The sequence below is a fragment of the Helianthus annuus genome, chromosome 17, assembly GCF_002127325.2.
Source record: "Helianthus annuus cultivar XRQ/B chromosome 17, HanXRQr2.0-SUNRISE, whole genome shotgun sequence".
NCBI classification, from domain to species: Eukaryota; Viridiplantae; Streptophyta; class Magnoliopsida; order Asterales; family Asteraceae; genus Helianthus; species Helianthus annuus.
The window spans coordinates 81,207,506-81,231,996 of NC_035449.2; the positions used below are offsets into that span (position 1 = coordinate 81,207,506).

The following is a 24,491-nucleotide window of genomic DNA, read 5'->3' on the forward strand; positions in this document are numbered from 1 at the left end:
CTCGTAAATTCATGTCCAATATAATGAAGACACGTGTCATGGACTTTAAACGTGTAAAGAATTAATTTAAAGGGACTGAAGTTGACAAAAAAGAAAGTATGTGTGTAAAAGGATTCAAAGTGTCAACATTAGATAATTATACCTTTCAACGACCCTACACGATGTTTATACCCTTAAATGAATGAATTATGAATCATACAAAGCCATTTGTGAAAGAAAGTGAAAGTTTACAAACCGCAAGGGTTAAAAGTGTTAACATGTTTAATTTATACCTCTGAGTGACCTTTTAGCGAACCCGAAGCTTTGTAACGATTAAGTATGCTCACTAGAATAAGTGATAAAAATTTCACAAGGTTCCGATAACGTATGAGAAAGATATGCTAACATTCGTAATTGAGGGGTTAAAAGCGTCAACGTTGAAATTTAAGACTTTTCGGTGATCATATAAATAACCGGGGACTTATCAATGTTGGTTTATGACTTAGAGTCCTTAAAAGTGCAATAAAACAAGCTAAAAATCAAGTTTGGAAGGACCAGGGACCAAAAGTGCAAAGTTTGAAACTTGTTGACCGGAGCCAGCATTCATACCGGCCGCGTAAGACTTCCTTAAGTCTTACGCGGGCCGCGTAAAAACGCCCAGATGCCAAAAACATGGCAGATGTCTGTATTAACAGGTTACACCGACTTTAAAGCCTGGTTTTCGATTCTAGGGGCTTGTTTGATGGTTTATATTGGCCTAGGGACACTTGGGATCATCTGAATTACCTCCTAGGTACACATGGAATGATCTTGGAGCTCTAGAAATCCTATATAAAGGCCATAAGTTCAATTGTTCAAGTGCTCATTCACTTGCAACAACTCAAGCACTCATCTCTGGAGGTAGCTGGCCTTAGGAGAAGATTGAGAAGTGTAGAAAAGATAGCAAGGACCTTAAGTAAGAGTTTTAATCCCTGCTTTGTCCTTTTAATTAGCTTAAAGACCAAAAAGTCAAACCGTCGTAATTAAGGTTTGACTTAGTGATTAATCACTAATGGTCCAGTCAATTCTCGAATTGAAAGTAGCTATGAGTTGGTAATTATGTGGGTAATAAACCCTTAAAAGGGCACCCTCTGATTCCCACTCTAACTAGGTCAATTGTCGGGTCAAACTTGATTACAAAAAGTCAACAGAAAGCTAATTTTCAAACAAACACATAATTAACAATGTAGAAGCCATGAAACCTGTTTTATCAATCATATAACTTGGCAATTAATATAAGAACATGTCTAAACATGTTCAACCCGACAATTTTCTGTTTAAGCTCGGTTCGGAACCGAAAGTCGCAAAAGTAGACTTTTGCTTTGACTTTCAGTTCTGACCCAATGTAGCATATTTTAGAAATCCCTTAGAGCTCTTTTAAGGGTTTATTACCCACATAATTATATTGGAACTCTCCTGTTGGGGACCCATTCACTAATACTAGACCTCTTCCCGCAAACAGGATACCCATTACCCAATTCCTCCATTTTGGTGGAAACCCCATATGTGTTAGTATAGAGATTAAAAATTTCCAATTTAGTGTATCATAAGCTTTCTCGATATCTTCTTTGAACACAAAAATCCTACGTTTTGTCTTTTTTGCCCACCCCACTACTTCATTAATTACCAAAGGGCCATCGACTATCTTTCTTTCTGACACAAAGGCCGACTGGACATTAGATACCATACTTTTTATAACCCGCTTCGTTCTATTTGCTAATACTTTAGATATAATTTTATTTACCACATCGATTAATGATATCGACCTAAAATCTGAAAAAGTCATAGGGTCCGTTACCTTTGGGATGATTGCAATGAACGAAGCTCCGCAAGTATGATGGATTGATCCATGTGTAAAGAACTGTGACATAGCCTGCGTTATTGGCTCCTTTACCTCTTCCCAATATGTCTTTATCAGGTTGAACGTACTTCCATCGGGGTCAGGGGCCTTATTTACACCACACTCCCAGATGCCTTACGAACTTCCTCCGTAGTGAATGGTGACACGAGGCTTGTAGCTTGATCTGTGCTCAACCGTTTGAAACCTTCTGGGCTAATTCTAGGTCTAACACTCACCGGTTCTTTGAATTTTGTTTGGAATGTCTTCATAAATTGATCCTTTATGACGTTTGGATCCGTTACCCAAACTCCTTCTATCCATAAGCCGCTAATCCTGTTCCTGGCCACATGACTATACACAATTGCATGGAAGTAACTTGTGTTTTCGTCGCCTAATCCCACCCAACGTGATCCTGCCTTCTGTTGCATATCCATGGCCTAAACATTACGCCATTCTCTTATTATTTTCTTGCAATCCTGCCAGGATATCAATTCTGACTCTGTTAGTACTCTGTTTTCAGCCTGCCCATCCAGGATTTTCAATTTGTTTTGCGCTACTATCAGTTCTTTTTCATCTTCTTCTTTTTTCCGTTTTCACGAAGCTTTTAGTTCGTCTCTTACTGCCTTTAATTTCACAGCCAACACTTCATCACTGAATCTTAAATCACATGTTTTTTCCAAACCTTTTCTCACCGCATCATCAAACCCGTTTAGTGTAAACCAACTATTAAATAGTCTAAACGGAGATGGCCCAAAGCTGTTGTTAACCGTCGTTAAAATAATTGGGTTGTGATCTGAAATCTCCCTGTTTAATGCCTATAAAGTTGCGTTTGGCCACTTCACCATAAAATTTCCACATACCAGTACTCGATCTAGCTTACTCAGACTTGCACCATCTCCTGATAAGAATGTGTATTTCATACCCCCATATTATATTCCTGAAAACCTCCATTGCTGATAAAGTTGTTAAAACACATAGCTCCATTTGCGTCAAAAACTGAATTAAATCTATCTTCTGGTATTCTGACTTCGTTGAAGTCACCTAACATTATCCAATTCCCAGTTATTGTGTTTTTTTATAGACAACAGTTCATCCCACATTCTCCTCCTATTAGCTAATACCGTAGAGCCATACACATTTACAATAACCAAATCATCATCATCCCCAGTGACTCGACCCTTTACTAGTAGAAAGTTTTGATTTTTTATTTACAACTCTTTCTTAAACATACCTGGGTTCCACAATGATAATTAACCTCCAGATCTACCGTCCGCATCCACCTTTGAGAATTCAACCTCCGAGTTATCCCAAAATTTTCTAATCTTGCTTTCGGGTAAATTCCTGAACTGAGTCTCCTGTAAAGCTAATAATGATAAATTGAATTTCGAAAGAAGGCCTCTTACCCCTACCGCTTTCACAGCCCCTCCTGCACCTTTGATATTTAGGGAACCAAAATTCATTGTAACCCTACATCCACCTGATTTCTAAAACAACTGCCTTTACCAAACCCTCTACTCTTGATAGATCGATCCCTATTTTTGCTCCAAACTTCGTTGTGGCCCTTGCTTCACTGTCAACCTCCGCCTCGTTGTTATCGTTCTGTACACTCGTGACCTGTGTTTCTGGTATCTCTGTACCTATTTGCGCCTCTTCTGGATTTGAACTTTCTTCCCAGTCAGATTCTAAATCGTCATCCAAGCCACCTCCAGTTTACTCCAGATCTTCAATATCTTCCTCTAATAGTCTTATCCTTATCTTGTTTCTCCTCCTATTCACCCTGCCCCTTTTACTCAGATTTCTCCTTTTGGGTCTTAACCTTGATTCATCGGACAACTCGATATCAAGGTCTGCTATTTTACCTTTACCAATATCTGCATTGGGTTTCAAACTTGCGTAACGGGCTTCAGCGAGGTTGCTTCTCTTTCTTTTTTATGGACTTTTATTCTTGGCCCACTTAACTCACTCCCTGCTTGACCATTAGGCCTATTATTACTTTGCAATTTCTCCTTTTCTGAGTTAGGCAAGTTTGCCCCTTGTGACTCGCCACCGCCCACATTTAATTCCGAATTTAAAGCATTTACCTCGTAATTCGTCTCCTTCAGCGGTGACTCTTCATTTGACTTCTCTGGCGCCTTGTTTTCCTTGTTGTCGACGTTTCATCTTCCTTCGCTTGCTGCATCGTTACCCACATCAGTTATCGGCTGGTTCTTTTCCGGTTCCGGCCGTTTCTCTTCCTCGTTACTAGTATTCATCTTCATCGTCGAATGTTCTTCATCGGAGTGGGTCAGTGGAGTAGGTTTTACTGGTGTTTGTTCCGCATTCGTATCTAATTCTGTTACAAAATTCGGATCCTGGAATTGATTAGACCCTGTTACCCATACTTCATACAGGAGATGCTTCCATCTTATTGTGATTTTCTCATTTATCATAGCACCATGATTTACCAAGACGCCGACCATATCATAGTTGAAGCTGAGATCTTTTTCGACTACACCTGATGGTCTTACAACTTTTCCGAACTTTTCACCAATACAGTTAAACACCCCATCAATCCATAATTGCATTGGGACGCCCCTAATTCTAAGCCATGCTACTTTTTGAAACGGGATATACTCCCTGTTCCATTTTTTTCAACTACTGAACCAATATTCCCAAACTTCTTCATCTTTTGCCATCGAGTTCTCCATGTCTACCTCTGTATCAAAAACTATTAACACATTCAAACCCCCAACGTATCTCACTTGGTAATCCCTAAGGCCTAACTGCTTCCTTATCGTTTTAACTTCTCTAATTTGTTCCAGCATTTGAAGTTCTCCCAACACTGATTTCCCTCTCCAGTTTACGTAGGCCTTTGACTCATTCGCAAAGGTAAGCCATCTTTCTTCCTCCTGTTGAATCTTTTTTCCAGCCACCACCCCTGCCCAGGTTACCCCTTTTTTCAAGAATGTGCTTTCTTTTGCCACCGGCCTAATGTTCTTGTTGTTTGCTTGTAACTCAGACTTTTCCATCCATCTCTTTCCTTTGTTGGCCTTCTTGTTTTTCACAATCTTCATAAAACTTGCCACATTTGCTCTGATTCTCCAACCATAGAAACTTATTTGGTTTTAAGGCCTTTACCATCTTGTCGGCGTCTGTAATCTTCACAAATCTCAGGAAACAGAATCGCTGTCCCTTTTATCCAGTTTCTTCGCTATGTAAGCGTCTACGATTTGGCCGTAATTTCTACATTCAGTCCATAACTCGCCATTGGAGATGTGAGGGTGTATGTTTGTGATATAGAAAGTTATTGCCTTCTCCTTCTCTTGTTCTTCACCTTGATGCTTACCGTGTTGATTCATATTCTCACCAGAGTTTTCAATCTCTCCCTCCTCTCTTTCCATTTGACCAAACATGCAGTATTTTAAGAGGTTAATAGGATTCGTATCGATCTATCTGAACTATCAAGATACCTGCGATCAATTACAGACCTACTAAGCAATCAAAGACTGGACTTGGCCAAGGAAAACCACGGAACCTCGCTCACAGAAATCTAAATACGATCAGACCCAAAAATCCTGCTAACAATGCTCGTATCACACAGTTGGAGAAGAATCCAACCACACAATCACAGGATTGTTACACAGAACCGAAATCAGATCGATTTATCTATAATCATTTGTTTTGATTGTATAACTCAAAATTTTGTTTGTTTTAACTGTATAACTCAAAATTTTAAGATCCAGAATGATTGATGAGGGTTTGTTGGCTATTTCTGTTATAGTCAAAAGTATATTTCCATAAACACAAAAGTTTTTAAAACATATAAATGTAATTTCAAGGATATTGAAAATTTGGATATTCGTATTAATTTGAAATATATGGATGAATAGTGCTACATTAAATTTTTTTTTTTTTTTTGATCTTTGACTTTGTGTTTTTGTTTTTTTTTTTTTTTTTTACTTTTAACCTTTAACTTTCAGTATTAACTCTTACGACCCCTTAACTTTCTAAATACTTTTTTACAGAGTTTTACGTCTTTATTATTATTTACGTGTTGATATAAACTTAAGTTGATTTACGTTTCGACATAATTTTTTTTTTTGTGTTTTCTCAACTTTCAGTATTCACACTGACAACCCTTTAACTTTCTAAATACTTTTGTAGTCGGTGATTTTTTTTTCTTTCTTTTTTTTTTTTTTTTTTGTCTTTTTGCTTTTTTTTTTTTTACTTTTAACCTTTAATTTTCAATATTGACTCTTACAGCATCTTAACTTTCAAAATATTTTTTAATCGACTTTTACGTCTTTATTTTTATTTATGTGTCGATATAAACTTAAGTTGACTTACATTTCGACATAATTTTTTTTGTATTTTCTCAACTTTTAGCATTGACATTTACAACCCTTTAACTTTCTAAGTACTTTTGTAATCGAGTTTTCCGGTCAATGTAAAACACGTGTCAACATACTTTTGTACTTTCCATAACTTTATTTTGTAAGTTTTCTCTTTCAATTGCTATATCGGATAAAAATCGGGTCGTCCCGCCACGATGCACGGCTGTAACCTTCTTGTTTTATATTAAGGAAGATATATTCAACATTCTTTTATTTAATAAATAAAATAATTGACTAGCAATGTGACATTAATTACGTTAGTGCCCCCATTGGAACTTTGAATTAAAATATTGCCCTTGGTGTTGAGCCAAAAACACCAGTTGGCGGGTCATTTTGGCGCTCTTGCAAGATGGAGGGAAAACACAAAGTCAGGCAAATCAAAGGGCACTATGGACATTTCACATTTGGTTTTATGGTTTTGATTAGATCTCCACCGGATACTTGAATTCATCTTCTTGAGGTTATCATATTACAATTGGATCATCTTTTATTAAAAAAAACATGATTGATATTTTTTTTTGAACGGCTGATTTTATTAAACAAAACAAGCTAGCAAGAAGCTAGACCAAAGGAAGATTACACAGGAAGATTACAAAACATTGAAGCAAACATGATTGATATTAATAGTGTTCTTAAAACTCGTTTAACCCATTCAAATTTTTTAGTTTTAATGAGAAATTGATATCAGAAATTTTACGGGACGTACCAATACCAAGCTAACTATCAAAAATCAGATAAAATGTGTTTGCCTTAGCCCTTGTGTAATGGGGCGCTTTGGCCAAGCATGGCGCCCAAAAAACGCCCGGAACACCACCCCCCTAGGCGCCATGTTTCAGAATTTTGGGGGAGGCGCGAATATGTTCGCGGCGTGAGGGAGGAAGGTTATTAAGCTTGGACCAATCAAAAAAAGGTTAATGTTTTTATAATTATTTAATAAAAACGAAAATTAATAATTAGGTATTGATGGGTAGGGGCTTTATGACTACGGGCTTAAATGCATAACGCCCCATAACGCCCACCCGCACACGTGGCGCGCCACATGTCGCATAACGCCCCTAAAAGGGCTTTATGACTACACATGGCCTTAGGCAGATAACCTTCAAAAAAGTTACAAGCACAAAAAATCCAGTTGAAATTGTATTTCAACCTATTTAAGAGACTAAATAGGTGACAAGTGTGACACCCTTTGAAGATTTAAATTTGCAATGTTTATAAGTTTTTTATCTGTTAAGTTTAAAATTCAAGTGTCAGAAATAAAGGTTGGTATAATAGTATATGTTTGGTAATTTATATATATATTTTTTTCTTGCTCATAAAGTCACACACTTTAGATCCTACAACTTTCTTTTAAATGCAACTTGGACTTTCAATCATTTAGATTTTAAACAGTTTCCGTAAGGTCCATTGGTTAGTTAACTAAAGAGTCTCAGAGGGTGCTCGAGTTAACTTAAACCGATATTCATTTTTAGTGCCTTATAATTTTCTAACTTAAGCTAATGGGATAAATAGTTTTGTAGACTTTCTAATATATTAATAAGTTTTTTAAACAAGTTTACCCAAACATTGTTACTTTGTCAAGGTATAAGGGGCATCCTCGAGATAGGGTCTTGATTCATTTGGTACAAAATGGAATAACACCACAAATGGTTTTGAATGGGATTTTGAGATGCTGAACTTGAGCTGAGCTTGATACCGAAGGAAAAGCTAGCTAGAAAAGTTTGAAAATTGGAATCGGGTTCATCTTGGAGGGATAGTAGCATAGCACACCGCCTTAGTTGATTTTGGATAAGTTTTGATAGTTTTAGTTGAAATGAGGTGTCACTTGATGTTTTGGTTGCATTTTGGTTCATTAAGGGTGCCCCTTAACCCTTATTAAAAAAAATTAACAAGCCGACTCGATTGGGCTTGAGCTGGCTTGAAGTTTTTACAAGCCGAGCTCAAGCTTGACTTTTTAGCTCGTAAAAATAATTAAGTCATGCTATGTTGGCTCATTTAAATTCGAGCTCGATTAGAGCCCTTAGACTATTCATTGTGGTGACCAAACTCCACAAATGGTTGCCACGTGGATAATGAGACAAAAAAAAAAGCAATTTTTTAATTTAATAACTCATAATATCTCACAACCAGGTTGTGTACACACAACTCAAGTTTGCAACCACTTATATTAATATTTAATTGTTTTTTTTTTGTCTTTTCTTTATAAACAATAACTATAAATCATTTTTATTTAATAAAATATTAGTTTAGGTTGAGTTGTGAATGTGGGTGAAAAACAGTGGCGGGCCCAGGAATTTTTCATGGGGGTGCGAAACATTTTTAAAAATTTTAGGCCTCTAGGTATATAAATAAAAAGTTCGGTTCGTATCAGGTCGGGTCGGTTCGGGTCAGGTCATGTAAAACAAAAGAATATCAAACTAAATTTATATAACCATAAAAATACGTCAAACCTTGTTACAAACATAATTAAAACGTCGCCCTACGGGTTTTATTTTTTTGAAATATATCCAAAACTAATGGCGAAACTGTAAATTTAAGCAGAGCAAAATCGTGGTTTTGAGCCGAGGGCAAAATTGTAATTTTCCACTGGGGGTAAAAGCATAAATTTATTTTGAACTGGAGTTAAAAATGTAATTTTAAACTGATGGCAAAATCGTAATTTTAAAGCGGGACAAAATCGTAAATTGATTTGGCCCAAATTTCACAACCAAAGACATACTTGTAATTTCGATCTTTAAAATATTATATATTTACTATACATAAAAGTCCAAAATGTAATAGATATAATATGCTTTGATTAAGGGGAGTTTAAAATCACACATGGTAATATCTTATTCTCACATGGTGTATACGGGTCGTATAAGGTTATACGGCCTGTATAGAATAAAGTCAACTGACAAAGGTTGTGCCAGCAAAATCTGTTATTCATTGATTAAGGGGAGTTAATAATCACATGGTAATATCTTATGGTTTCAAACCTATTAATCCTTGAGTCCCTGAGCGTATCAGTTAGTTTACCCGCCAAATTCAAATAAAATACTTTCATTTTGCGTCCCTATCGTATTTAATGCATAGCAAAATCCGCACCTATGGTTTTATAAAGTATATAAATTGTATCTAAAATGCGTAGTTTGCGAATACGAAACATATATTAACATTTATAAAGTTATATTATATAAACATTTTATAACATTAACGTTAATCCAGAAAAACACCTACCAAAAGTCATTACACTAACACTAACACATACAACACATACATATCATAAGTCATAAGTCATAACATTAACAATTGTTTAGATGGGGATGGGGTTCGTACATGTACGTCCAATCCAACTTTAAGTTCCAAAACATCAGAACACCTGACCATGCACAAGCGGGTGGTTCAGGGTACCCGCCACCCTAATCCCGGCTACAAATGTTCAAATAAGATGTATTAGGTTAAATTGTTCAAAATATTCCCGCTAATAAACGAGTATTAACCAAAATAGCTCCAATAACCAGACTAATTACACTACTCATCAAACGTAACACTAATCAATGGATATTTACTAAGATAACAGTAATTAAGTTCAATACCTTCCAAATGATTGGGGGTCTCACTGGAAGCAGCATCTCTATTCCTACGGGGTAGAGGTAAGGCTGTCTACATCTACCCTCCTCAGACCCTACCTTAGCTTTGCTATTGGTGGGATGTACTGAGTATGATGATGATGATGACCTTCCAGATGGTTGTTATCCATTGTTTCCTAAGCTTTGAATGGCATGGTTGCGATAGGTTGTGGTGCTTGACGGTGGACGTAGGGTGGAGGTGGTGTTGTACAGTGGAGGTGGAGCTGTACGATGGTGGATCGACTGGGTTTGGGGGTTTGGTTGGGTCTTGACCGACGGGAGACGGGTGAGAGATCGACTGGGTTTGGGTGGATTCGTTGTTCGGTGGTGGATCGGGTTGGGTTTGAATTTGATTGTATGGTGATGGGTTTGTAGGCCAGTGGACCGAGTTTGAGTTTGGTGATTGATCAACATATCGGTTTTGGGTTTGGTTCGCCGGAGTTTGGTTTGGCTTTGGTGGTGCGATGGAACGCAGTTGTGTGGTGGTGTGGTGTGGTGCGATAAGGTCACAGGAAGGTGTGAAGGAGAAGGGAGAGTGGTAGGTGAAATGGTGGTGATTCAAGGTGAATGGATAAGGATTTGTGACGGTGTGTAATTATTAAAGGTGTTAAGATTTTGTAAAATGACGGTTTGACCTCATCTTTGTTAGTTTTTAACTGAAAAAGTTAATAAAATTGACTTTAAGGACTCAAAAAGTAGCGCTTTTAAAAGTCGAAGATTCAGACATCCAAAAATTCTTCCGAGGACTCAAGATGACTCCGTCCCTATACCACAAGGACACAAATTACAACAATAGACACATCTTATTTTACAGCCATCCTTTTCTATATTCCACCAATGCCCAAGCCCATTTAATTCAATTCAGCCCAGTATTAGCCCATTTAACACAAATCTCAATTTCATTGTCATTATCGCCCATCCCAACATATTACCTCAATTTTTTTTTTTGGGAATTGACCTGTAATAATCTCATGTAGACCTTATTGGCCATTAATAATTCCACCTCAGAATATTCCCCCAAACCAGTCCCACCTTTCACCTATTTTTCCTACAATGGTCCCCCGTTAAAAAAACTTAACAGAGTTAAGTTTTTTTCCAAATTACAAACAGATTTTTAGGGCTTTTGATCAGAATGATGATACGAGTCCATTGATGTAAAACTTACTTCGAAATGGTGCTCCAAGTGACTTGATTTTGGTTAATTGGAAATTTAAACACCCGAATTGAAGCGCCGTTTTCATCGTTTGGAGCACCGTTTCGAGGCAAGTTTTACATCAATTGACTCGTATCGTCGTTCTAATCAAAAGCCCTAAAAAATATGTTTGTAATTTGGAAAAAAGCTTAACTCCGTTAAGTTTTTTTAACGGGAGACCATTGTAGGAAAAATAGGTGAAATGTGAGACTGGTGGGGGGAATATTCTGAGGTGGGATTATTAATGGCCAATAAGGTCTAGGTGGGATTATTACAGGCCAATTTCCCTTTTTTTTTTAAGCTTAATTTTTTCTTCCTGTCATACGAATACAAAGCTAACAAGAAATCCATCCTTTTTCTAAAATTAATTTAAAGACTTTTAAACCAAAAAAATTCCTTTTTAATGACAAGATTAGAACTTAATTACCACATAACCGTAACATGAATTTTGACCTACAAAATATAAAACGAATCAAAATTAGTATATTCAGTTATAGACATAACGAACTAAAACGACACCGACTGAATCACTGTCGTCGCATCGTACGGAAAAATCGCTACTCGCCGTGAAGTGTTGGAATAGTTTTAACTCTAGTTATGCATCAAACAACAAATATACAAAATGACAATACTATGAAATAATTTAATCCAACATGCAAGTGAGAACTGAGAATATATTTCTTTTACTAAAACCAATATTCTCACACCAAACACTAATTTTCACAAATTATCCTATATATTAATAAACGGATGTAAGAAACATTAACAAAGGGCTTTTTAGGGATTTCATACCAAAGAGTTACTACGTGTCTGTATACAAAGGGAACAGATGTCTTGTCTAGTAAATAAAGACTCTGTGTAAGAAAGAGAGAATGCGGCGTCAAAGGTGATGGGGTCGGCCACGGCGGCGCGCGGCGGAGCTGTGGCGGATCCACGGCGGCGAGCAGGGTTTGTGACTGGGATCCGCCGGCGAGCCGGGTTTGTGACTGTACACGAGTAGAGAGCGACGAGGGATGTTAGATCGATGGCTGCCATAGCTCCGACAGTGATGACAGTCAAGCTGCTAGGGTTCGGACTAAGTTCTGGCAAGTTTCCGGTAAACCCTATTCTCTTGCATGTTCGCTATTTTTTTTAACCTGTGAACATTTTGGTGTTGAATTATTCCATATATAAATAAGTAACTTTTTCATGCATAAACACTTGTAACTTGTGCTTTGGGGATTTTTAAAAAAAAAAAAAAAAACTTGCTTTTTTAGTTTTAACCCAAAGGTTTTTACCTTTTGCAATTTTAACCCTACAAAATTTGTTTTTCTAACTTTAACTCAAAACTTTTCATTATTTGCAATTTAACTTCACAACTTTTGTCAATTATACTTTTCGTCTTTGGTTTAACGTTTTTACGTTTCGTTACGTATAGTTCTAAATTTTTCGAGTTAATACGACGCAACGTACGAGTGTGGTTCAAGTTTTTATGTTTGTTTTCAAATTTTGCAAGTTAAAACGGCGCAACGTGCATGTGTGGTTCAACGTTTTTACCTCTATTTTTTCATGTTTGACAGGTTCGTCGCAACATGCAGATCCTAGGTCGAGTCAGTGTTGGTGGTCGATCACGGTTGTGTGACATTAGTACTATTTGACACCGTTTTACGCCCCGCCGCAACGCGGGGTGGGCTTTGGGGGTTTTCCAAAGAAAAAATGGTTATGCATATGGTTGTCGTAACCTTGGCTTTAGGGGTTTTCCAAAAAAAAATTATTATTTTTTACTTTTCACCAAAAAGTATTTCATAAATTACTTTTAACCTTGGCTTTAAGGTGTTTGATCAAATGCCTATGATTTTTTTAATATTATTTTGTTAATTCATAGGTTATCTATTGAATGTTTGACATGAATGTATACATAACATCTTCAAGGTATCATTTCAGTTTTTATATATGTCGGTTAAGTGCAGTGAATATGGTAGTAGTTGTGCAATATTAGATTGTACAAAAGTGAACCTGTGCAATAAAAGATTGTACAAAATTGAACAGTAGTGTAGTGGTACCTCTGGCCACCCAATTGCCACTTTGCACCGACTTACACCAGGTACACATATTTGGGGATTTCTTCGAATTTCATTGATAACTTTTTAATATATATTAATTGTGAGATTGGTCGCTTTTTTATTTGCTTTTTAAAAGCTTTTCAAGTTTTAGGGATATGATGTGTAATTAACTTTCTAATTAAAGCTCATTACTATTCAAATAAAATATGATGTGTAATCTGTATCGTGGACCTAATTTAGTTGTTGAAGACGAGCCAGGGATGAAGGAGGAGCAAGCGGCGTTTATGAAGGAGCTAGAGACTTTCCACTAGGGCAGGGAAGAGAAACGGCGGCGTCGTTTAGGGTTCCGCCGCAAACACAACGCCGGTGGCGACTGTGGTTGACGTTGCAAGCTCCGGTTCTGGCAAGAGAAGAATATTTGATACTTTTTCAGCATAATTCGTTAATCTTGAATCGGTTCCGGTGAAGCTCCGATGAACCATTCAACACTTGAATGTCTAAGATCTGTTTAGATCGGTGTCTCTCAGGCCACCATCGATGGGTTAGGTAAGTCAAATATGTTCCACCACAATCCCCATTTCATAGACCATGTTCAACAACAACATTGTTTTAATTATTTTCCTCAAAAGTAGGTTTCACGGTTTTCCCATTGATTGAGGATATCTCAGCAGCCACGGGATGACATTGTGGTTGTAGTATATTTAGATGGCGATGAAAGGTTAATGTGGTGATTTTGAATGTGTTTTGGTCTCGAAATATTTTCTCATTTTTGTTAGCGGTAAATTGGATTTTATATAGTGTTTGACTTTAGAAGGTTATATCTCCATTTTAAAATTTTCATTTTAAAATGATAATAGTTGGTAGTTGATGATAATCTAGGTGATGAGGCTGTTGATGATATGGAATTAGTGGGTTATAAAGGTTTGAAAAAAATGGATTAATGATAATTGTGGTCAACTACAGGGAGGAAGCATTAGTGGGTTATAAAGGTTTTAAAAAAATGGATTAATGATAATTGTGGTCAACTACAGGGAGGGAGCTGTGGCACATGAAGACTTTGAGGGGCATAAAGTGACTATTGGAGCTGGTGATTTGCAGTGGATGACTTACAGATAGACATAAGAGGTAAGAACATCACTTTGAATGTTTGAATAGTTATGGTTCTGATTGCAGTTTATATAGTTAATGGCATGAATATCGGTTATAGGGATGGGAATCATTGGGATGACTATTCGTGTATGGATTGATAGATAAAAATTGTTGAGCTTTGGAAACCCAAAACATATTGGATGGGGCCTCTGGTGTGGAAGTGATAAAAAAGTCAAGGGTCGAGTTCGGTATCAGGTGATACCTTAGCCGAGTAAAAGGTTGCGAGCATGCATACTTTTTTGTCACTCTCGATCACGATTTTTTTTCTCATTTTTATTAAAAGATCTCTTTCGTCTAGGGTTTTTGAAGACTATTAGGATGCTTTCAATGATGACTGGGAGCCTCGGATTAGTGGTCAAGACTAATGTTCATGATATTTGGGTCAAAGAAAAATGTTAATTGCATATTATCTCAACAAGTTATATTTATTTGTGAATGTGTTCTTGCTGTTGTAATCTCATTTGCCATTCTTGCTTTGGGAGGCTCAAAGATCATGATGTATGATTTAGATAGAAAGGTAGATAAGAAGACTTTGTACAACAGTTATTGTTATTTTTTTTTATTTTTGGTACTAACTAGGCGGAATACTTTATAAAACAAATATTTTAATTCGTCTGTACTTTTGGTACTGACTAGGCTGAATATCAAATACACATCGTTCGACTTTGGTTCATGCGTGTGGGTTTACATATTTGGCGCTATGTGCTTAACCGTCTCTTTTTAGTTACCTAAAAAAGGCTTTACGCCGCCGTAACGCGCGGCGGGTAAATAACTAGTTTCTCATAAACATTCAACTGATTTATAATCCAAAGCGGCCCAAGTGATTAAAAAAATACAAATAAATAGCAAACAAAGTGTGTCTATTTCTTGAAATAAAACACCCAAAATCTTCATGAACTAGATTCCCAACATGCACTTTATGTAAGAAATCTAAATTTTAATTTTGTGCTTTTAGGGCTAATTTTGATATTTACGGAAAAAAGAAGCTTCATATTTGGACTTCAAGTCGTTTTAGGGCTAATTTTGATATTTACGGAAACGAGCCCGAGCCTAGCTTGCGAGTCTAAAAAGTCTATTATTTATATTATTTTTATTTAATATATTAATTAATAGATAATAAACGAGTCGAGCCTGGGCCGAGCTCGAGCTTGAGAAAATACGAACGAGCCAAGCTCGAGCTTTGAAAACTAAGCTCGAATCGAGCCGAGCTAGCCCGAGCTCTCATAAGTTAATTGAGCTCGAGCTCGAGCCTGATCGAGCTCGGGCTCGACTCGACTCGTTTGCACCCCTAAATTTGCACGTCTTAAAATTTATTAAAGGTTCTTTAACCAAACCTTACAAAACAAGTCCTTGATCTTAAGACTTGTTATATTCAGATCCCTACACTTTATAAATTCCCAAATTTTCAATATTGTTTTTGCTTGCCCTTGGTTGCTTTTTTACTTACATTTGATGTCTTTATTGTTTCATTTAGTTCCAATACTTCTGGGTGTCATACTTCTCTTAAATTGGTATGTTATTTACTTTTTAATTTTTAATATTGAAGTTAAAAATATATTTGTTATCAATTTACATTGAGATAGATGTTTTAATTGTTTTTTTTAATCTTTGTATGTATTTATTTAATCGAAAGGGCAATGACATTTAACCTTATGGTGTTAGCATGTTTACATGGGGCGGAGAGTACTAGTGTTATGTCATATTGCGACATCATCAATATGATATATATTTGTCTGATATTCGAGTGACAACGTATATCTTCAAATGATGCTAACGTACACTTTCAGACGATGATACAAACAAGAGTGTCAATCGTGTTGGGTTGGCAAGTTTAACTTTCCAGCCCAAACACGACTCAGATTTTTTTTCTTGTCAAAAACTTCAACCCTAATCCACCACACACTTAAAATCATATTACCCAAACCTATTTATCCCATTCATTTAAATGTATCAAACAAACTGACTAGTTGATAGACAGTAATCAAGTTGACGTGTCGGGTTAGAGTATTTTCTCAAACTGAACTCGAGTTTTTAAACTTGTCTAAGCTTAAACGAAATCAACCATATACATAAATATTTAAACAGAATCAACCATATACATAAATATAAACATGAACAAATTAAACACCAAATATGTCATTGGTTGGCTTGAATTCACCAACCTAAATAACATAAACACAAATTTTAAAAATCCAGTTATTAACAAGCTTCATGATTCCATTTCCTCCCACTAAAATTTACAGAAATGGAAAATTATTCACTGTTTCATATTATACATAGATTGTGGGGATGGATAACTAGAACGGAGAAGACGATAACTAATCACGAAAATTAAAACACAAACGGTGTTGGTGAAAAAGCTGGAAGCGCTAATGCATGATTCGATTTCCTGCAGTTAAATCTAAAATTAGCAAACGTCATCAACTATAAACAAATCATATTCAAACCAATAATCAACATAAGGCTAACAAAACTTTCGTTTATTTTTAGAAGAGTTAATTGCCATTTTAGTCCCTGTGGTTTGGGTCATTTTGCCTGTTTAATACAAAGGTTTCATTTTTAACATCTGGATCCAAAAAGGTTTCATCGTTGCCATTTTGGTCCAACTGACTTAACTCCATCCATATTTGTTAAAGCTGCCAAGGGCATTTTTGTCATTTCATTTTGTTCCAACTGACTTAACTCCATCCATATCTGACAAAAATGCCTTTGGCAGCTTTAACAGATATGGATGGCGTTAAGTCAGTTGGACCAAAATGACAACGATGAAACCTTTTTGGATCCAGATATTAAAAATAAAACCTTTGGACTAAACTGGCAAAATGGCCAAAACCACAGGGACTAAAATGGCAATTTACTCTTTTTAGAGAGCTCGGGTTCGAGCTGGTAAGTAGTTTTTCAAATTCAAGTTCGACTTGTTTATTATTTATTAATTATATAATAATAATAATAATTTTATGTATATATTTTTTAAATTATTTACATTTTTTTATAATTATTTACATGTATATTTATAGCTAAAATTATTTTTTTTATAAAATAATAATGATTATAATTTCGTATAAATTATCATATAAATATATACTTGATGTATTAAATAAATAACAATTATATAAATTTAAAAGCTCCTTTAGCCAGGCTCACTTGATATCTCAAGCTTGAACTCGAGTTCGTTTATTAAATGAGTCTTAGTAAAATCTGGTGTTCTTTAGGCTCACTTGATATCTCGAGTTTGACCTCAAGTTCGTTTATTAAATGAGCCTTAGTAAAATCTAATGTTCTTTAGGCTCATTTGATATCTCGAGCTTGAACTCAAGTTCGTTTATTAAAACGAGCCTCGGTAAAATCTCGTGTTCCGGCTTGAGTTTGTTTAAATTGGACTTAATTTGAGTTTTTAGCCATCCGATCTCACGAGTGGCTCCACATATTTCAATATGCTCAGAGGCGCAGCTTTCAAGGGGGGTGTCCGACCCGTTGAACTTTTCGCTCAGTAGTATTATATATGTACGTTTCGTATAAAATTTTATAGGTATATACGTTTTCGACCCCCGGGTTTTATAAAATAAAGTTTACTATATAGAATTTTTAGGTCAGATGACTTCCGACCCCCCGGTGGAAATTTTATTTTCAAGCTTCGCCACTGAATACGCTTATCAACAACAACCATACCAAGTAAATCATACAAACCGAAAACTAAGGAACTTACCGGTGATCAGACTCATACGAATCCGACCGATTTTTCCCCACCAATTTGCTTCTAATCAACGGTTTCTTCTCCGATCTGAACCCAGCGGGCGTTTGAGCGTTCTGCTTTCGCGCTTCACGAACCGAAGCGTCTTCGTCAATGGCTGCAAGCGCGGGGCGCCAGTTTTTTCTGGATTTAGGTTGCGTCATGCGGCGACGACGGCTGGGGGCCTCGTCGGCGATGGTATGAACCGCAGGTGCAGCAGTGAAGCATGAAGTGAGCTCCGGGAAGAACCGCTTCATACATGCGATTCAATCCCTCTCTAGGATTTGCAATACGTAGCTGAGAGACTGATTGGATATTATTATTATTATTGTGGTTGTGTGAGGGCGGAGCTTGGTTGATATGGTTTGTGGTATTTATATTTGTTGTAATTGCTTCTTCCAGAGATGTAGTTGTTAGATACAGGGTAGGCATGGTTTATGTACTTGTACCTTGTACATGATATCTTGTATGTTGTAAAGTTTTTGTGGAGAAGAATAAGGGGTGTGTATGAGTCGAGACGGCTCAAAGCTTGACTTGGTTAAGCTAAGGGGTGTGGCAAGCTCCTTTGCCGCTCGGCAAACACCGCCGCAACCATTGTATGCCGCGTGAGGAGGAGAGTATTCGGGGAATGGTTGCTGCTTGAGGGGAAAGGTGATTTGACCGTTGGAGTTTGATTTCAACGCGTTTTGTGCTTGGTTGGATACGGAGCACATGAAAACTCCGCAGTTAAGAATGCTCGAGTGGGAGTAGTACTTGGATGGGTGAACTCCTAGGAAGTCTCTACCGAGGCAACAAAAAACAAACCCATGAGTTCCCGGATGGGCAACCTGTCATGGACAAAGCGAACAATATGGGTGATGCGAGAGACCGGATGTTACAAATAGTATCAGAAACCACTCTTGTGTCGTTCAGGATGATGGGGGCAAACCTTATTGGGGATGATGAGTCCCTAAGAAGGGGGGGGGTGGTAACGTCACCGATACCGAAATTAACATGGATCATTGTAACACCATAGACAAATCTCACATTGGCCATGACAAGGAGAGATTCTTGGTTCATAAGGAATGCTTTGCCTCTTAAATCACCAAGCGTTTTAGGCTTACTTGGCTATGGAGCACATGAAAACTCCATAGTTAAGCGTGCTAAGATGGGAGTAGTACTAGGATGAGTGACCTCTTAGATAGGTAACTTGTTGGGAGGAAAGCAAATCCGTGAGTTCCTTGATGGGTAACCTGTTGGGAGGAAAGTGAACAATATTGATTCTGCGAGAGGCCGGATATAACATCAACAAAGACAAAGGCGTTAGTCTTGTACAGTTGTACGACAACCATACGAGGTAATTTGTTTTTTTGACTTCATTTACTCGGATAGGGGATGTGTCATTAGTCAGTAATGTTCTTTTTTATTCAAACTAGGTTTAAAGAATTTTGCCGCGTTGCGGCGAATTTCTTTTTTTATTTAGTCAGTGTTTACATGTGTTTTGAAATCATTACGAGCGTGTTGCGAACAGAACTACTGACAAAAATAAAAATAAATGTAGAAAAAAACACTTAAAGATAACCGAAAGAAAATCAACAAAAAAAGTTGTATAGTAACGATGTTGTTCGTATGAAACCCGTGGTCAGAGATGAGCAAATTGTTCTAGGTACCGTACCAAATTTGCCGAACCGAAAGATCTTAAGTACCAATTCGGTACCGACTTTTGGTGTTCCTGGTACCGCTTCACTACCGTTTTGTTGGTGCACTTGTGTCTGTACTTTGTCTGTATTTTGTAATGTATAAAACGATGTCTTTTGTCTGTTGTGTTTTACGTCTTTTGGTGTATTGTATATGTGTTTGGTTGTGAGTTGACCAAGTCAACCATCCTCCTGGTTTGACTTGGTCAATCAGCCAACACTTTGTGTTTATTATGTATGCTTCGAAGGATGTCATCGAAGGATGGATTGTATCCTTCGATGACCTCGAAAGATGATCTTTCGTTGGATACTTATGGACCTCGAAGGATATATCATCCTTCGAGGTACATATGGATCCTTCGATATCTTTCGATGGACATTCTGGTCGATAGATGATCCTTCGACCAGAACTGCTTATCCTTCGTGCATGTAATCTGTTGTGGATATAAATATCCATGTTGGGGTTCATTTCACAGTAGACACTTAGAAAGATATTGAGAGCATTTGTGAGTGAACCCAAGGTCTTGTAAGAGAGCATTTCAGTTTGGTCAAGGGCTGTAACCGTGTCCACTGAAATACAAGAGAAAACTTTGATATATTGCTTGTCTACTCTTTCTCTTTGTAATCTTTGCTTTCATCTAAACTACGGTTTGCACTCTAGCTTGGATTCCGCACTTGCTAGAGTGTTAAACCAAGAAAGTTTTTGTCCAAGAAAGATATCGAACGGGTGCTAAACCAAGAAAGTTTTTGTCCATAAAAACCAAGAAACTTTCTTGGATTCCGCACTTGCTCTGATACCAAAAGTTTCAAGAAAAATACAAAAACATTGAAAAACCACAAAAATACAAAATATGTCTTTAATTTATTTACTTGCTGCATTTAAGGGGGAGAAAATTCAGAAAAACACAAAAACAATAGAAAAACAAAAATGAGTTTCTTGGTAATATAAGAGAAAGTGATATTACATCAGAGGTCGGTTGAAACATGTTTCTAAAAATCAAAAGGAAAGGAAAATGATAAGTAGCTCTACTAATGATGTACCGGTAGACTCACGATCACTTTAAAGTATGCAGGAGATATAAACATAACAGACTGAAAACCGCGTGGGAACCGTTCATTGGCATATGGTCTTGGTACCGAAATTTCGTTTGATAGATTGCCGAGGTTCTGAGATATTCGGGGTTTATGCTGTTTATCATCTGGGTATCATGGTTGTTTCTATAAAAGACAAAGTCTAAGTTCTTCCATGATACCATACATACGTGTACATAATTCATACTACATTCGACCTCAATAAGTGATAAACAATCACATGTCCATACTAAATAAGTGATAAAATATCACATCTATCCGGGAGTCAAGTTCGTCTCTCTGCTGTACGGAAGTACTGACCTGTTCACGGACTTGCTCCTGTGCCCTCATGCATCGAAAATCAAGTTCCTCATCAATAAGTGATTCTATCACATAGGGCTTGTTTTCAAACTCAAATAAGTGACTTGTTCACATTGTATATATATATACGTTAAAAACGGATGATAAATGGTATACTCCCCAGTAAGATGAACTCTCGTGCATACCTTGATACGGGAATGTGTCGTGAGTGGATGAACACCGGTCGGTAAGTATAAATCATACCTTAAACGTATCTCATTGTATTATGATTACACTTGATCGCTGAGTTTAAGTGGACAACAATATCGGTAATTGTGGTAGAATACTTATCCACCTCTGTAAAAGAATTTTAAAAGGAAATGTGTTTTTGACAAAAGACCGCAAGCTGATATGATTCTCTTCGCCAGAAACTCGCAAAAATATTGTTGTGTTTGTATATATCTATTTACTGCTTTATTTTTAAACAATTTTTGTCGTTTGGTGCATATCAGCACGACATTAGCGGTGATGTCGTTTGATAACATTCAAAGGATTTTAAAATTGTTGCCTTTTATTTTATCAAACCACAAAATCCAAAAAGATTTTCAATTTAACATTATTTTTGATTAACTGATGTTGGTGCTCGATCCGATATCTGACAAGCCGAGATACTTCATAAAACTAACCTTTGCAGAACTTCATAACGGACAACTTTTCAAAATGGTCACTTCTGAAAACCTCCAAAATTTGAAGTGTGTGAATTGGAAATTCCCAAAATCCAAAGTGTTGGTGGGAAATCTGATCCTTCGAGGAAGCAATGGCCCTCGAAAGATCAGATGGTCAAGAAAGTCAATGAAAGTCAACTGTTTCAGTCGAAAGATGTTTTGGTCAACGAAGGATTTGACCAATTGATCCTTCGAGTTGACCAGACCCTTTGAAAGATGGTTTAGGTCGAAAGATATCTTTCGAAGGATTCCAAAATATCTGGTATCCTTCGATCCAGATCTTTCAAATATCTGGATCCTTCGAGCCACATATGGATCCTTCGAGCCCAAGATCATCCTTCGAAACACCTTTATATCTTTCGAATGGTTGTGGGTCCTTCGAGGCGGTTGGACTTTCGAGGTCAGGGTATATAAGGCATCTTCTTCTTCATTTGTTCTTATCAGTTTCAAAATTTCTCTCAAAACCCTCTCATCTTATCGAACCTCTGTCAAAATTTTCATAACTTGTTTATATCAGGATTTTCTTACCAAACAACGGTAGGATGTTCATGCTTTTCAGAACACACATTAACACAAACAAGCACAGTATAAAAACCTCATTTGATCATGGTTTCTGTTCATACTTTGGGTTGGGGAAATCATGTATAAAATGAGTTTGTATATGAAAATATATTGAAAATGATTAGTGTTAGGTTTGTTGATCATTGTTTGTTCAAATGAAACATGAAAAGTTGTGAATCTTGGTGTCTAGATGTTTGGTTTGGGTAAAACAGAGCATGTTTTGGGTTTTTGATTTGTGTTTATCATCCGGGGTGGATTAATGACCGATTTGGTTTGTTTTGAATGTTGATATGTTAAATGGATTTGATGTAATGTTATCTGATCTAAAACTCATTTAAATCTGCTTTAAAATCAACTTGAAATCACATGAAAACATCACCGGAAAACACTAGAACCCCACCGGAAAAACTCGCCGTTGAACAGTTCCGGAGCGAAGGATGATGATGACTCATCACCTCGATAGATGTGCTGAACAACATCCTTCGAGGTGATTCTCGAAAGATGTTAGATTTCACGAAGGATCATCCTTCGATTTGATCAACCTTCGAAGGATCAAGACATCTTTCAAATTTCTTGATTCTTCGAAAGATGATCTTTCGATATGGTTGTTATCCTTCGGGGAAAGTGACATCCTTCGAACCATCTGTCATCTTTCAAACAGATTGCCATCTTTCGTGCTTTGATTAAATCCTTCGATGGATAATTGGATCCTTCGAAGAGTTCAACACTTAGAATTTTTCAAGAAATTGAAAATTTTCTAAGTGTGGAATTCCAATGTTGACTGTTTGACCTTTTTCTTATTACGTGTCAATGTGATGTGCAGAAATGGCACCAAAAGTGAAAAAGGAGCGGGCAAAGCCAACAAAGAAGGAGAAATCGGAAGTTGAGGCTATGTCTGAATCTAGACATAATATGGCTGCATATTTACAACCGGAAGGCAGTATCAGTCCGGAGTTTGCTGGCATCATGGAGTACCTTCACCGCTCGCGCATCAATTATGCTATCACAACGCAATACATTGCCTATCAGTCGCACATCAAGGCATTCTGGAGTTCTGCTGGGATTGAAACGGTAGATAATAAGGAAGTGATCAGGGCTACTGTTGCTGAAAAAACTGTGGTTATTACTGAAAACACTATCAGAGAACGTCTACGGCTTGGAGATCAACCGGAAGATCCTACTTCTATAGATTTACAATGTCAACGGGGGTTACTGATGAGGCTGCGGTACAGCGACGATGTTCTGGCTAATCAAATCAACAAGAAGTATATGCCACTTCGGTATAAGTTCTTGCTGCATATTCTTATTCATTGTCTGAGCAACAAGCGTTCTGGGTATGACTTGTCACCGATCGATTTGACTGGATTGTTTACGGCGTTGATTCTGAACAAGCCGTTTAACATATCTCGCTATATCTTCGACAACCTAAAGGAAAACGCTCGAAGGCCACTTCCGTCTGCAACACAGCGAACATCCACCAAGTTCTGGTTATATCCCAGGTTTCTGCAGATGATGATAGATGATCAGATTCCTGATCTTGCTAAAGCCGAGGCAGATGTTCTTCCTGTGAATCCAATGAACGAACGAACTCTGCTGATCTTCAAATCTATGGCCGCTTATAAGGAATCTGACCCAATTAGGAAACTTATTGGTCATCTTGATATTCCTAACTACGAGGCACCGCAGCACAACAAATGGCGTCGAGACCGAGCGATTCTGATAATGAAGAGCCAAAGTTAATCGCTTTGGCTGATACGCAGCTCGGAGCTAAACATGGAATCAAAGCAACAAGAAGGTCTGCTGGCAGTTCTAGTGCTGCAGCACGTGTTGAGGTTGATGTCAATGTTGCTGCTGAAGAGGTTCAGGAGATGTCTGTGGATCCTGATGTTCGTACTGGTACTGGTGGTGATGGTGGTGCTGTGGTTGTTGAAACAGGTGGTAGTGCTGGTGGTGCTGGTGGTGTTGCTGGTCAGTCTGGTACTGTTGCGACTGACAAGGGTAAAGGTAAAGTAGATCAGCCGAGGAAGATAGTTGATGAAAGCAGCTCGTCTTCTGAAGAGGAAGGAGGTTCTGATGGCGATAATTCTTCGTCTGAGGATGATAATCCTCCTCCTCCAGGGATGATGAAAGTCTTTGATAAACGCGGGAACCCCCGATTTGTGCGTATCAAGAAGACGGGTGATACTGGAGACTCTGACACGGATGA

General features: G+C 37.3%; 1 protein-coding gene and 1 long non-coding RNA gene across 4 annotated transcripts; one reads left to right on the forward strand and one right to left on the reverse strand.

Annotated features, from left to right (window-relative positions):
- Positions 1-11,756: 11,756 nt before the first annotated feature.
- LOC110923105 lies at positions 11,757-14,841 on the forward strand. Of its 2 annotated transcripts, XR_002583744.2 has the most exons (6): positions 11,760-12,127; positions 12,591-13,114; positions 13,314-13,619; positions 14,105-14,198; positions 14,281-14,440; positions 14,521-14,841. It is a non-coding gene; the product is annotated as an uncharacterized LOC110923105 (long non-coding RNA). The 2 variants fall into 2 exon arrangements; XR_002583743.2 differs by having other exon boundaries at positions 11,757-12,127; positions 12,591-13,619.
- Positions 14,842-16,336: 1,495 nt separating this feature from the next.
- Positions 16,337-18,317, reverse strand: LOC110921985. Of its 2 annotated transcripts, none has more exons than XM_022166307.2 (2): positions 17,929-18,317; positions 16,337-16,623 (listed from the first exon to the last, which is right to left on the reverse strand). In XM_022166307.2, exons 1-2 carry the CDS (start codon positions 18,207-18,209, stop codon positions 16,554-16,556), a joined length of 351 nt encoding a protein of 116 aa, XP_022021999.1. In that variant the 5' UTR covers positions 18,210-18,317; the 3' UTR covers positions 16,337-16,553. The 2 variants fall into 2 exon arrangements, with proteins under 2 accessions (XP_022021999.1, XP_022022000.1); XM_022166308.2 differs by having other exon boundaries at positions 16,337-16,611; positions 17,929-18,314.
- Positions 18,318-24,491: the final 6,174 nt, after the last annotated feature.